Here is a 14438-nt window from a genome sequence, read left to right on the forward strand (position 1 = left end):
AGGGGAGAGAATTGAGAGGGAGGGGGGAGTTTTGAAGGGGAGGGGTGAGGGGGGAATTTAGGAGGGGAGGGGTGAGGGGGGAGTTTAGGAGGGGAGGGGTGAGGGGGTAGAATTGAAAGGGAGGGGCGAGGAGGGATTTTTGGAGGGGAGGTGTGAGGAGGGAGTTTAGAAAGTGGATGATTAATGAACAACGAACATTTATTACAAACTGGGTTTATTGTGATTTTCAAGTCAGAGATCCGTTTGAAAACGATAGAGGAGGGGTGGAATGAACGTGAGTTTAGAGAATGTAGGGAATAAGAACTGTAAGAGATAGATAAAAAAATTTGAAGTGGAATGAATTGAAGAGGAAATTGAAAAAAGCCTTTTAAATAGGAAGAAAACAGCGTGTTGTAATATACCACAGAATAAAACAGTGCAGGGGAAAGTTTAAACATTTAAATAATATTTAAACAAAACCGTGAAAAACAATCTGGGAAAAGTCCCTTAGTGAGGACGTGGATTTGCGAAAGAAGGAGAAAGGTTTGAGTGTGTATGGAGGAAACAAGTTGGAAAAGCTGGAGAGGTGGAAGAAAAAGGAGATAAAGGGGGCGGGGCACAAGGCGAGACGAGGAGGCGAGAGAACAAGCACGTGTCCGCGAGGAGAGAAAGAATTAATAAAGTAAAACATTTTTGGGGGGGGGGGGGGGATTTAAAACGTTAGACAAAGGGTAAGATGTTCGTGGGAGGTAGGGGAAGAAAAGAAAATCAAAGAAACAGCAAAAACAGCGAAGGAAATAACTTATATTCACAATATATCGACGGGGGAGGATGTGGGGAGGGAGCCTAGAGAGACCAGGTCGCGCACGAGGTGCGAACAAAAAACGACTAATTACACACAAGTTTGCAATAATTACAAAACAAAAACGAACTAGAAACACACAATAACACATTCGCAATAAAATAACCAGTGGAAATTTGACAAAGATACGAATGGGAAAATACTCAAACTTCGATGCTGTGGAGAGAATGAAGCAAGCCTCCTCGCTCGAGGAACTGGAAGCCAAATATCAGAATATCAAAAGCCAAATATCTTGTCCAAATATCAGCTTCCTAGCTCAAAAGGTGCCTGAGATAATGCCCAGGAAAGAAAGGAAATAAATAAGTACTTAATTAATCGATAATAATTAAGTAACTGATCAATTAATTAATTAAGCAACAAATACCGTTTTTGCGAAAGCACTTGCTCACTATTGTGCCGAAATTTCAGCTTCCTAGCTCAAATGATGGTTGAGATATCGCCCGGACAAACAACCAAACAAGAAAACAAACAACCATAGTGAAAACTGAATACTACCTTTCAGCGTGTGTCATTGCCGAGCCCCCTTCGGTGCCCGGCAATGACGTTATGCAGCACCTGGAGATGGCATTGGAAAGGTGCGGTGTACAATTAGAACCTGTAAAAATAATATGATGGTCGTCCTGGCAGCCTGAATTGCTCACCGCTGAGCAGTGGCCTGTTCAGCTTGTACAGCCGTGGTAAAGGACCGATGTCCGCGAGGCGCTGGTACACAGCGCGCGACAGGTGCTCCCCGTGGTAAAGGCTGCCCAGAATGACGCTCGCAAGGTATATAGGCTCGATAAGGTGGCTCAGGAGCGCACCCTGTACACCCAGCACGTTCCACCTGCACACACCAACAACACAGCCACTGTCGCTGAGCCATGCAGGTAAACACTCGATCCGGCTTTAGGGAAATAATTTCAACCATTCTCGGTTCACCTCCACCCTCTTCCCCCACATTCTGGACAGGTATTTGAAGGGTGGCTGCTATAATGGATGAGAAAAAGTCGAAACTTTTCCTCTTCACATTTTCACACCGCTATCTCAAGGGGCTTTTCACGCTATCTTTGCGAATGAAGAAAGCTCGGCATGTCTGACACGACAGGTCACCGCGAAATTGGTTAGAAGGACGCGGGGATAAAGGAACAGAGAAAATGGAGATGAGAGGTAGCTGTCTGGAGTGGTCAGGGAGGCAAGGGTGGTGAGAATAACACAAAGATAGCGAGTTGAAGTGACAGAAGGAAATTGAAAAGGGAAAACAGATATTCAAGAAACCATAATCAATGTTCCGTTCACACCTGCAGAGTTCAAAGTGGCAACAACAAAAGCAAACTTCTTTATCCCCCGACAGCAAATCCGTAACCAATGGATTACCGGTCAAGGCCTGTGCTTCCGACCATGAGAGACAGGTACGACACACAGGGAATGGCACACGCGACACACGTACACACAGGGTTATGAAGGGAATGTTTTTGATGTTGATGCACCATGATGCTGCTGACAGAGTGTTGCTGCTGTCGAGGCAGTTGCTTGGTCAAGGCTTATATTGGGCAATTTCCAATTGCCTTCCCAGCATTGTTTGTTCGTGCTCTGTCATTTCAAATGCTGAGCGATGTTTAGCAAGGAAGCAGCACGTACCATGTTTAAAGTATTTGGATTTTGACTCGGAGGTGGATTTGAACCAACGACCTCCTGGATTCGAAGCGGACGCTCCAACAATTAGGCCACTGAGTCTGGTTTGAAGAGGAACACCTCATTATGAAAGAAGAAACGTACTGCGTGGCTTGACCTGCGGGATTTTGTAATTGATGAAGGTAATCTGCGGAGGATAACCCAGAGGATTTTGTAATTGATGAAGGTAATCTGCGGAGGATAACCCAGAGGATTTTGTAATTGATGAAGGTAATCTGCGGAGGATAACCCAGAGGATTTTGTAATTGATGAAGGTAATCTGCGGAGGATAACCCAGAGGATTTTGTAATTGATGAAGGTAATCTACGGAGGATAACACAGAGGATTTTGTAATTGATGAAGGTAATCTGCGGAGGATAACACAGAGGATTTTGTAATTGATGAAGGTAATCTGCAGAGGATAACACAGAGGATTTTGAAATTGATAGGGTAACCTCCCCAAGAAGAAGAAATGGTGTGCGGCATGACCCAGAGGATTTTGTAATTGATGAAGGTAATCTACGGAGGATAACCCAGATGATTTTGTAATTGATGAAGGTAATCTACGGAGGATAACACATAGGATTTTGTAATTGATGAAGGTAATCGACGGAGGATGACCCATAGGATTTTGTAATTGATGAAGGTAATCTACGGAGGATAACACATAGGATTTTGTAATTGATGAAGGTAATCTACGGAGGATAACCCAGAGGATTTTGTAATTGATGAAGGTAATCTACGGAGGATAACCTAGAGGATTATGTAATTGATGAAGGTAATCTACGGAGGATGACCCATAGGATTTTGTAATTGATGAAGGTAATCCACGGAGGATAACCCAGAAGATTTTGTGATTGATGAAGGTGATCTACGGAGGATAACCCAGAGGATTTTGTAATTGATGAAGGTAATCCACGGAGGATATCACAGAGGATTTTGTCATTGATGAAGGTAATCTATGGAGGATAACCCAGAGGATTTTGTAATTTATGAAGGGAATCTACAGCGGATAACCCAGAGGATTTTGTAATTGATGAAGGTGATCTAAGGAGGATAACCCAGAGGATTTTGTAATTGACGAAGGTAATCTGCGGAGGATAACCCAGAGGATTTTGTAATTGACGAAGGTAATCTGCGGAGGATAACACATTGGATTTTGTAATTGATGAAGGTAATCTGCGGAGGATAACCCAGAGGATTTTGTAATTGATGAAGGTAATCTGTGGAGGATAACCTCAGAGGATTTTGTAATTGAAAGGGTAACCTTCCCAGGAATAAGAAACTTGGTGTGGAAGAAGAAATGGTGTGCGGCATGACCCACAGGATTTTGTAATTGATGAAGGTAATCTACGGAGGATAATCCAGAGGATTTTGTAATTGATGAAGGTGATCTACGGAGGATAACCCAGAGCATTTTGTAATTGATGAAGGTAATCTAAGGAGGATAACCTAGAGGATTTTTTAATTGATGAAGGTAATCTATGGAGGATAACCCGTAGGATTTTGTAATTGATGAAGGTAATCTGTGGAGGATAACACAGAGGATTTTGTAATTGATAGGGTAACCTCCACAGAAGAAGAAATGGTGTGCGGCATGACCCACAGGATTTTGTAATTGATGAAGGTAATCTACGGAGGATAACCCAGAGGATTTTGTAATTGATGAAGGTAATCTACGGAGGATAACCCAGAGGATTTTGTCATTGATGAAGGTAATCTACGGAGGATAACCCAGAGGATTTTGTCATTGATGAAGGTAATCTACGGAGGATAACCCAGAGGATTTGGTAATTGATGAAGGTAATCTACGGAGGATAACGCAGAGGATTTTCTTATTGATGAAGGTGATCTACGGAGGATAACCCAGAGGATTTTGTAATTGATGAAGGTGATCTACGGAGGATAACCCAGAGGATTTTGTAATTGATGAAGGTGATCTACGGAGGATAACCCAGAAGATTTTGTAATTGATGAAGGTAATCTACAGAGGATAACCCAGATGATTTTGTAATTGATGCAGGTAATCTACGGAGGATGACTCATAGGATTTTGTAATTGATGAAGGTAATCTACGGAGGATAACCCAGAGGATTTTTTAATTGATGAAGGTAATCTATGGAGGATAACCCAGAGGATTTTGTTATTGATGAAGGTGATCTACGGAGGATAACCCAGAGGATTTTGTCATTGATGAAGGTAATCTACGTAGGATGACCCATATGATTTTGTAATTGATGAAGGTAATCTACGGAGGATGACCCATTGGATTTTGTAATTGATGAAGGTAACCTACGGAGGATTACCCACAGGATTTTGTAATTGATGAAGGTAATCTACGGAGGATAACCCAGAGGATTTCGTAATTGATGAAGGTAATCTAAGGAGGATAACCCAGAGGATTTTTTAATTGATGAAGGTAATCTACGGAGGATAACCCGTAGGATTTTGTAATTGATGAAGGTAATCTGTGGAGGATAACCCAGAGGATTTTGTAATTGATAGGGTAACCTCCACAAGAAGAAGAAATGGTGTGCGGCATGACCCACAGGATTTTGTCATTGATGAAAGTAATCTATGGAGGATAACCCAGAGGATTTTGTAATTGATGAAGGTGATCTACGGAGGATAACCCAGAGGATTTTGTAATTGATGAAGGTAATCTACGGAGGATAACCCAGAGGATTTTGTAATTGATGAAGGTGATCTACGGAGGATAACCCAGAGGATTTTGTAATTGATGAAGGTGATCTACGGAGAATAACCCAGAGGATTTTGTAATTGATGAAGGTGATCTACGGAGGATAACCCAGAGGATTTTGTAATTGATGAAGGTGATCTTCGGAGGATAACCCAGAGGATTTTGTAATTGATGAAGGTAATCTACAGAGGATAACCCAGAGGATTTTGTCATTGATGAAGGTAATCTATGGAGGATAACCCAGAGGATTTTGTAATTGATGAAGGTAATCTACGGAGGATAACCCAGTGGATTTTGTCATTGATGAAGGTGATCTATGGAGGATAACCCAGAGGATTTTGTAATTGATGAAGACAATCTACGGAGGATAACCCAGAGGATTTTGTCATTGATGAAGGTGATCTATGGAGGATAACCCAGAGCATTTTGTAATTGATGAAGGTAATCTAAGGAGGATAACCTAGAGGATTTTTTAATTGATGAAGGTAATCTATGGAGGATAACCCAGAGGATTTTGTAATTGATGAAGGTAATCTGAGGATAACACAGAGGATTTTGTAATTGATAGGGTAACCTCCACAGAAGAAGAAATGGTGTGCGGCATGACCCACAGGATTTTGTAATTGATGAAGGTAATCTACGGAGGATAACCCAGAGGATTTTGTAATTGATGAAGGTAATCTACGGAGGATAACCCAGAGGATTTTGTCATTGATGAAGGTAATCTACGGAGGATAACCCAGAGGATTTTGTAATTGATGAAGGTAATCTACGGAGGATAACCCAGAGGATTTTCTTATTGATGAAGGTGATCTACGGAGGATAACCCAGAGGATTTTGTAATTGATGAAGGTGATCTACAGAGGATAACCCAGAGGATTTTGTAATTGATGTAGGTGATCTACGGAGGATAACCCAGAGGATTTTGTAATTGATGAAGGTAATCTACAGAGGATAACCCAGATGATTTTGTAATTGATGCAGGTAATCTACGGAGGATGACTCATAGGATTTTGTAATTGATGAAGGTAATCTACGGAGGATAACCCAGAGGATTTTTTAATTGATGAAGGTAATCTATGGAGGATAACCCAGAGGATTTTGTAATTGATGAAGGTGATCTACGGAGGATAACCCAGAGGATTTTGTCATTGATGAAGGTAATCTACGTAGGATGACCCATATGATTTTGTAATTGATGAAGGTAATCTACGGAGGATGACCCATTGGATTTTGTAATTGATGAAGGTAACCTACGGAGGATTACCCACAGGATTTTGTAATTGATGAAGGTAATCTATGGAGGATAACCCAGAGGATGTTGTAATTGATGAAGGTAATCTAAGGAGGATAACCCAGAGGATTTTTTAATTGATGAAGGTAATCTACAGAGGATAACCCGTAGGATTTTGTAATTGATGAAGGTAATCTGTGGAGGATAACCCAGAGGATTTTGTAATTGATAGGGTAACCTCCACAAGAAGAAGAAATGGTGTGCGGCATGACCCACAGGATTTTGTCATTGATGAAAGTAATCTATGGAGGATAACCCAGAGGATTTTGTAATTGATGAAGGTGATCTACAGAGGATAACACAGAGGATTTTGTAATTGATGAAGGTAATCTACGGAGGATAACCCAGAGGATTTTGTAATTGATGAAGGTGATCTACGGAGGATAACCCAGAGGATTTTGTAATTGATGAAGGTGATCTACGGAGAATAACCCAGAGGATTTTGTAATTGATGAAGGTGATCTTCGGAGGATAACCCAGAGGATTTTGTAATTGATGAAGGTAATCTACAGAGGATAACCCAGAGGATTTTGTCATTGATGAAGGTAATCTATGGAGGATAACCCAGAGGATTTTGTAATTGATGAAGGTAATCTACGGAGGATAACCCAGTGGATTTTGTCATTGATGAAGGTGATCTATGGAGGATAACCCAGAGGATTTTGTAATTGATGAAGGTAATCTACGGAGGATAACCCAGAGGATTTTGTCATTGATGAAGGTGATCTACGGAGGATAACCCAGAGGATTTTGTCATTGATGAAGGTAATCTACGGAGGATGACCTCCAGGATTTTGTCATGTAATATCGGTTGGCTAAGTTGTTATTCAGCTATCACTTGGCCATCCTCTGAAATGCCAATGTCAGGTGGTGGTGGCATCATGCACTCGGAGGCACTACCATGGAGTTACTTCTTCCACCCGCGAAGCAGGCGTAGCTCATTATGGAATGGACCAATCTATGGACAGGGAAAACATGAATAAATATCAGCGGGACGATGGCACTCGTATTACTCTTCAAGGTTAACATGGATTAACAAGGAAATTAGACGCAGGAAGAGATCATTTGGCCCATCATGCCTGCACTACACCAACACCAAATCAAACAAATCTGTCAAAACAACCTAGCTTCATTTGGGGGGGGGGGGGGGGGGAGGGAGTGGGGATGAGAAAAGCATGGCAGGCTCAAGGATATCACAAGTCCTGCCAATGTTCCTGTACGCCTCTATCTCCAATGCTTCTACAGTAGGTACACATATAATTCCAATTTGAACCTATCTGCTGTTTCTGCTGCCACTCCCTCTGCATGGAGACCATCCCATGCATTGACTACTCTCTAAGTGAAAGACACTTGCCTCACTACCATCTTAACTCTCCTCTTCTTTAATCTCAGGCTATGTCCCTTGGTCCGATCACCACTTTCGTTCACAATCTTTCTCGACGCACCATCCTTCCTTGAGAGGGTATCACTTTGCCGACAAAACACATCAACTTGTGAGTAGTGATCAAGGTAAGAAAGTTTTGTCACATAATTAATCAATCAAAAAAACGTTTTACTCTGATGTTTATCGACACAGGATTCTCGAAATTAACTTTTTTCACGACACAAGCAGAAGAACCAGAGAACGTTCCTTGGTCTCGCACAAGTGCTGGGTTGTGTTCCATGAACAAGGAGCTTGTAGAGCGCTTGCCAAGTGGCCTAACACTCAAGCAAGCACTCCATTAAAATGGTTGATAAAGAACGGCTGGCTTGGAAAGTGATAGCAAGCTGCTTGGTAATGGAACACAACCCATGATCAGATTTTTGTGTGAATTTGTGTTTATGACTGCGATGTGAGGTGACATTATAGAGGTTATATAATAATTATTATAGGGTTATACATTATACGGGTGACATTATAGGGGGTGACATTATGACATTATAGGGGACATTATAGGGGTTACCGTTATTCTATTCTCGTAAAATAATTTTGAAATTTATCTAGGGCAGCAGCCAAGGGAGAACAGGTTATTATTTTTATTATTTGACAATTGTTTTGTACTATTATTATTGTTAATATTATTAATATTGTTATTTTTCAATACTGTAATGTTAATATTATGATGCTATTACTTTTGTCATTTGAAGTAGACTTGGTAAAATGCCACGATAAAGGTGAAAAGACGCTGATATGTATAGATATATATATATACAGGAGTGTCTGTCCATTCATCCCTAAACTACTCTCTCAGTTTTGGGGCTCGCCCCCACCAAACCTTCTGTGGAGTGTTTTGAAATCCCAGCGGATGTCGTAAGGTAGGTAGAAGGTTTCATAAACTTCTCAATAAAATTATAATTTTGAAATACCATCGTTATGGAGCTGCTGCCGATCCGGAAGTGAACAAGATGACAACGATTTCCTGATTTGATGATACCTCAACACAATCGTGATTTAACATTATATTGGTTCACGAGTTATCAAACAGTGACCACTATATTCGTCATGGGTGTGTGTCTGTCTGTCTGTCTGTCTGTCTGTCCACAGCATAACTACCCGATGATCTCATCCGATCTTGATGAAACTTGGGTGGGAGGTTGATATAATGATCAAGTTGTGTCCTGCCTAGAGTGGGCGTATTGCGCCCATTGTGGGCGGAGCCACGCCCGAAAAAGATGTCCATTTAGGGGGTAATCGAGTTCAAGCTACATCTTCTCCAAGGGAGTTGGTGGAATCTGACAGGGGTTTCAGTATTTGGTTAGGCCAATGTCATGTGTCTAGCCCCACGGAGCTCGATTTTTCATTTTCGCCCCAAGGTTACAAGGTCACGAAATTTAGAAAAGTCGATTTTTGATGGTTTTATTACATTGCTCGCTTCCTGATGGGGTGAAATGTCGTACATGATCTTATATTATCACATACATCATGAAATACAAGTTTTCCAACAAATTTCAGAATCTTCGACCTTTGACCTTTGAAGGTCACAAAGGTAAAGTTTTCAAAGTTGTCGGAATCAAAACGAATTTTCGGTATTGTGTAGCTAACTAACCTCATAACTGATTATACATTATTTTCTATTTCATTTCAAGGACCTTTGTTTTGACATTTCCAGGCCAGCACCACACACAATTACATACTGCTGGCTCTTAAAGGCCTGCACACACAGCACATTGGGGCCCTTTGTAAATAGGCATGTACACCACATGTCGGGGGCCGACACCTGCCACGTGGGCCCCCGACCCCCCAGTCCGGGCCTCTTTCAGTTATAGTCCGTCCTTTGTCATTGAATACCGCTCGCTCGTGAACCATCGTCGTCTCCTGACTTGTTTTGATCTATTAAAACTCTACACGGTGTCCCATAAGTCTGGAACCATATTACAAAATGATGAAAACGGCTTGTATTCCCAGAATTTGTTCAACTAGGGCATGCCCGTACTATATATATATCTAAAAGTATATCCCCCCCCCCCTCTATTTACATGCAATGGTTTGGTCCAAAGCTAACGACTTGCGAGTACGGTGACAATCCCCGCCCCCCCCTCTATTTACATGAAATGGTTTGGTCCAAAGCTAACGGCTAGCGGAGTTTGGTAAAGAAATCGCCATAGCGTGCACAAATGCGCAGGAAAGCGAAAGAATCGCAAATTAGTTTTAATTAGTTTTAAAACATAGTTTAACGGCAACATAGCGGCAACATAGTTTGCCAACGTGAAATAAATGAATACGCTCTCAAATGTGCCAAAAAAAAAAAAAACGCTACCCGTACGCTCTACCCCGCCCGTACGCCCGTAAACAAAAAAAACAACGCTCTTCGCTTCCGCCCTTCGCTCTGACTGAATTGGGAGAAATAATGCGCATAAGAAATCGAGAAATTATTATTTTCTCCGGAAGAAATCGAATTACGTACCGTAATGGCGCACGCGCTGGGCTCAGCATCAGCTCGCTCTCACATCGGCCACGCCTACGCAATAACGCGTTCTGTGATTGGATGCCGGAAGTGCAGTCCTCACTGTCCGGAAGTTCGCAAATCGCAGTTACGATGAATCGCAAATTAGTTTTTATTAGTTTTATAATTAGTTTTAAAACATAGTTTAACGGCAACATAGTTTGCCGACGGGAAATAAATGAATACGCTCTCAAATGTGCCATCCGAGGCAGAGTGTGTTCGCCACGTTCGGCACACGTGATAGCTCGCTGCTCTCTGATTGGTTGAATCGTTTTTTGGACATAGCTCGGTAACTACTTCTGCGATTAATTTAAAACCTTGAAAAGGCACATCCTCGGGTCCCCAGCAATATACCTGGCAAGTTTCAAGTATATCGGACCGGTAGTTGTCGAGAAACAGCGGTCACAGACATACAAACAAACAAACAAACGTACAAACAAACATACACACAGAGATTACTGGAATTATAGATAGATGTGTCCACCATTATGATTGATACAAAAATGCAGACGATGTATCCAGTCAGCAGTCACATGGCAAATGGTGCCAGGAGTGATGATGTTACATGCGTCACTGATGCGCTCCCGCAAATGTGCAGCACTCGAAATTTTTTCCACATAAACCAACGCGTTCAAGTGACCGCAGAGATAAAAAATCGAACGGGCTGAGATTGGGGCTCTTCGCCGGCCACACCGCAGGCCCTCGACGTACAATCCAACGACCAGGGAAATTCCGGTTCAGCCACTCTCTTACACGGATGCTGTAATGGGCTGGAGCGCCATCCTGCTGAAACCATGTTGGGAAATCCCCATCTGCATTCAAGACACTGGGGAATACTTCCTCGTCGAGCATATGCAAGTAGGCATCTACTATGACTGTGCCATAAAAACGAAGGGGCCTGTGATGCGGTCTTACCAAATGCCACACCACACAATCACACGAGCAGCACCATGTTCCTTTGAAGCAGTAAACCAGTGAGGGATGTCTTGCGACCAGTAGCTCGTGTTCTGTCGGTTCACCTCACAATTTGTGGAAAAGCAGCCTCATGGTGAATGGGTGGATGGGAAATCGGAATTTTTAGCACATTGTTCCTTAGCCCATTCACAAAATTCCATCCGTGCTCTTCACTGCTATACCATTTACGCTCTTCACTGTGACTACCAGTGCTCTTCATTGCTACCATTCATGTTCTTCATTGCTGCATAAGCTCCTTGCTGTGACCCTAAGTGCAATCTTCTTCACTGCGACCATATGTGCTCTTCATTGTGACTATCCCTGCTCTTGACGAAATAGTTTCATTGTTTGACAACAACGAATCATCATTAGTATGGATGCTGAGGCACATGGCTATTGGAATCACAGGTGCAAATAAGCAAGCACTTTTAATGATGCACATGGAATGTTAAGCTTCCAATTGACGACTTTGTTGGAGGCAAAGAACACAAACTGGTTCCTAATGAATATACCAGGGCAGTGATCATACTGCGACGGCGGGATGTGTTGGCAACCGAAACGGCTGCTTCCTATTGAAGCGCAAAGTACATTTCAATTCGAAGTGCTATAAACATTATTCGACCACAAAGGATGAAGTCAACAGGATGTTAATTGAGGTATTCAAACTGCCACGGGAAGCAAGGAGAAGCTGACGTTACCTTGCCTTCGCCAAAGAAAAATAGGGCATTTCAGCTTCTCCTCGCTCCTCATGGCAGTTTGAATACCTCAATTAACATCCTGTTGACTTCATCTCTTGTACTATACCTGTCCGCCGATGCAGATCGATGCTATCCTTCACCTGCAAGACTAGTTCTTAATTCTTCAGGCATAGCTTTCAGCATCTTCACAAAACTGAAAAGTTGCACACCATACCTTAGTTAGGTAAAATAATGTTGCGGCATGAGCCACTGATGGATCTTCAAAACCCGGTAGAATAATGCTGCGAATTGTGACAGTGGAGCAGATATGAAAATCCCCATTACGAGAAATCAATATTGATGGTGTAATTTACAGGTCTGTAAATTATTATAGTTTGGATGCACTGATTATAGGAACCGATGCTCCGGAATGGAACATGTCCAATTGTGTGGACGGAGTGCTTGCCCATTGAGCAAGGAGATTGCAGAAGTAGACCTCTAGCTTCGACCTCAATACGAAATGGTGGAGGAAGAACAAGAAAAAACATTTTTTCCCCCATACACCAGCAAAGTCGAGACTGTGTTACCTGGCAATCTTGTCACTGCATGACATTGTTAGGAGGCGCTCCCCCTGAAGGACTCCGTCCCAGGTCTGAAGGGAGCTGCAGGAACGTACAGGGATGGTTCCTTCCCCTGACTCGATCTTGGTACGCAACTGTCCCCGGGCCTTACGATTCGGGTGCTTATCACCGGCCTCTGTTAAACACAACACAGGGGAAAAGGAATCATAAGAGTAGCTGAAGAATCTCAAAATAGTAACAAGGCAACCATTTGCTAACCTAGGTTCTACATTTAAACTTCCTTCCACAATCTCCTCCATATACAGTGCCTTCAGAAAATACTCACACCCCTTGACTTTTTCACATTTTGTGCTACAGCCTGAATATAAAATGCATTAAATTGAGATGTTTTTGTCACTGATCTACACATAATACCCTATCATGTCAAAGTGGTTTTTTTTTTTTGAATTTTTTTCTAAATAATTGCAAATGAAATACAGAAACATAGAATTTACATAAATATTCAACCCCCTGAGTCAACACTTCGTAGAAGCGAACTTTGGCAGCAATTGTAGCTTCATATGTCTGTATCAGCTTTGTACATCTGGATTTGGGGAGTTTCTCCCATTCTTCCTTGCACACTTGCTCAAGCTCTGTCAAGTTGGATGGGGAGCGTCGATGACCAGCAATCTTCAAGCATTTACAAATATTCTCAACTAGCCGAAACCCGTGGAACATCCACGGAAGGGAGGATGTGGTGTATGGATAGAGTGTACCATTATGGATGGCATAGGAGATTTGCTTGTCCGAGTAAGAGTTAGGAAGAAAGATGAGAATGAAGAGTGCGTATATGAACAACGATCGCCGACACCGGCACAAATGCATGCTCTGGATTGTCCACACAGTGGACGGCTTGCTTTCGCCTTCGTCTGTCCAATCAGCGGACGGCTTGCTTTGCCTTCACCCAGCAGACGCTAATAAGATGGAGTCGTAAGTTGGCGTCGTATCGGCAGTTAATCGGATGCTTTTGGGCCCCAACGTTGGCTAATTCCGATTTTTCGAGTATGGCTGTACGTGATAAACAAAGAGTGCGGTTCGTAGATCGTAAATCCATTAGTGCCGTGGGCATCGGGTCACTGGGTGCGGCGTAAAAGGGATAACAAAGTCGAGTCCTTACGCTACGTTATATATAGATGGGATTCAAGTCTGGATTTTGGTTGGGCCACTCAAGGACTTTCACGTTCTTGTTCTGAAGCCATTCCAGTGTTGCTTTGGTGGTAAGCTTGGGGTCATTGTCCTGTTAGAATGTAAGTCTTCGCCACAGTCTAAAGTATTTTGCACTCTGAAGAAGGTTCTCTTTCATTATTTGCCTGTATTTAGCTTCATTCATTGTTCCCTCTATCCTTACACGTCTTCCAGCCCCTGCTGCTGAAAATCATCCCCATTATCATGATGCTGCCACCACCATGCTTCACGATAGGATTGGTCTTAAATGGGTGATGAGCTGTGCTTGGTTTCCACCAGGCATAGCGCTTTACATTCAAGCCAAAGAGTTCAATTTCCATCTGATCAGACCACAGAATCTTTTTCCTCAAATCTCTGAGTCTTTCAGGTGCCTTTATGCAAACGCAAGGCATGTTATCATGTACCTTTTCCTCAGGAGTGGCTTCTGTCTGGCCACTTTCCCTTAAAGCCTAGATTTGTGAAGTACGGTAGAGATTGTTGGCCTTCCGGCAGGTTTTCTCATCTCAGTCAAGGATCTCTGTAGTTCTCTCAGAGTGGACATTGGGTTCTTGGTCACCTCCCTGACCAAGGTCCTTCTTGCCCGGTTGCTCAGT

General features: G+C 42.5%; 1 protein-coding gene across 4 annotated transcripts in view; it reads right to left on the reverse strand.

Moving 5' to 3' along the window:
* ADARB2 (adenosine deaminase RNA specific B2 (inactive)) overlaps nucleotides 1–14438 on the reverse strand; it is a 351510-nt gene that overhangs the window by 25240 nt on the left and 311832 nt on the right. For all 4 annotated transcript variants that reach the window (XM_078782004.1, XM_078782005.1, XM_078782003.1 and 1 more), the window contains 2 exons: nucleotides 12628–12796; nucleotides 1483–1664 (listed from right to left, as the gene is read on the reverse strand). In XM_078782004.1, coding sequence (XP_078638130.1) covers nucleotides 1483–1664; nucleotides 12628–12796 — 351 coding nt within the window. The remainder of the gene's footprint in view (nucleotides 1–1482; nucleotides 1665–12627; nucleotides 12797–14438) is intronic.

This window comes from Myxine glutinosa, chromosome 7, assembly GCF_964187855.1.
Source record: "Myxine glutinosa chromosome 7, kmMyxGlut1.1, whole genome shotgun sequence".
NCBI classification, from domain to species: Eukaryota; Metazoa; Chordata; class Myxini; order Myxiniformes; family Myxinidae; genus Myxine; species Myxine glutinosa.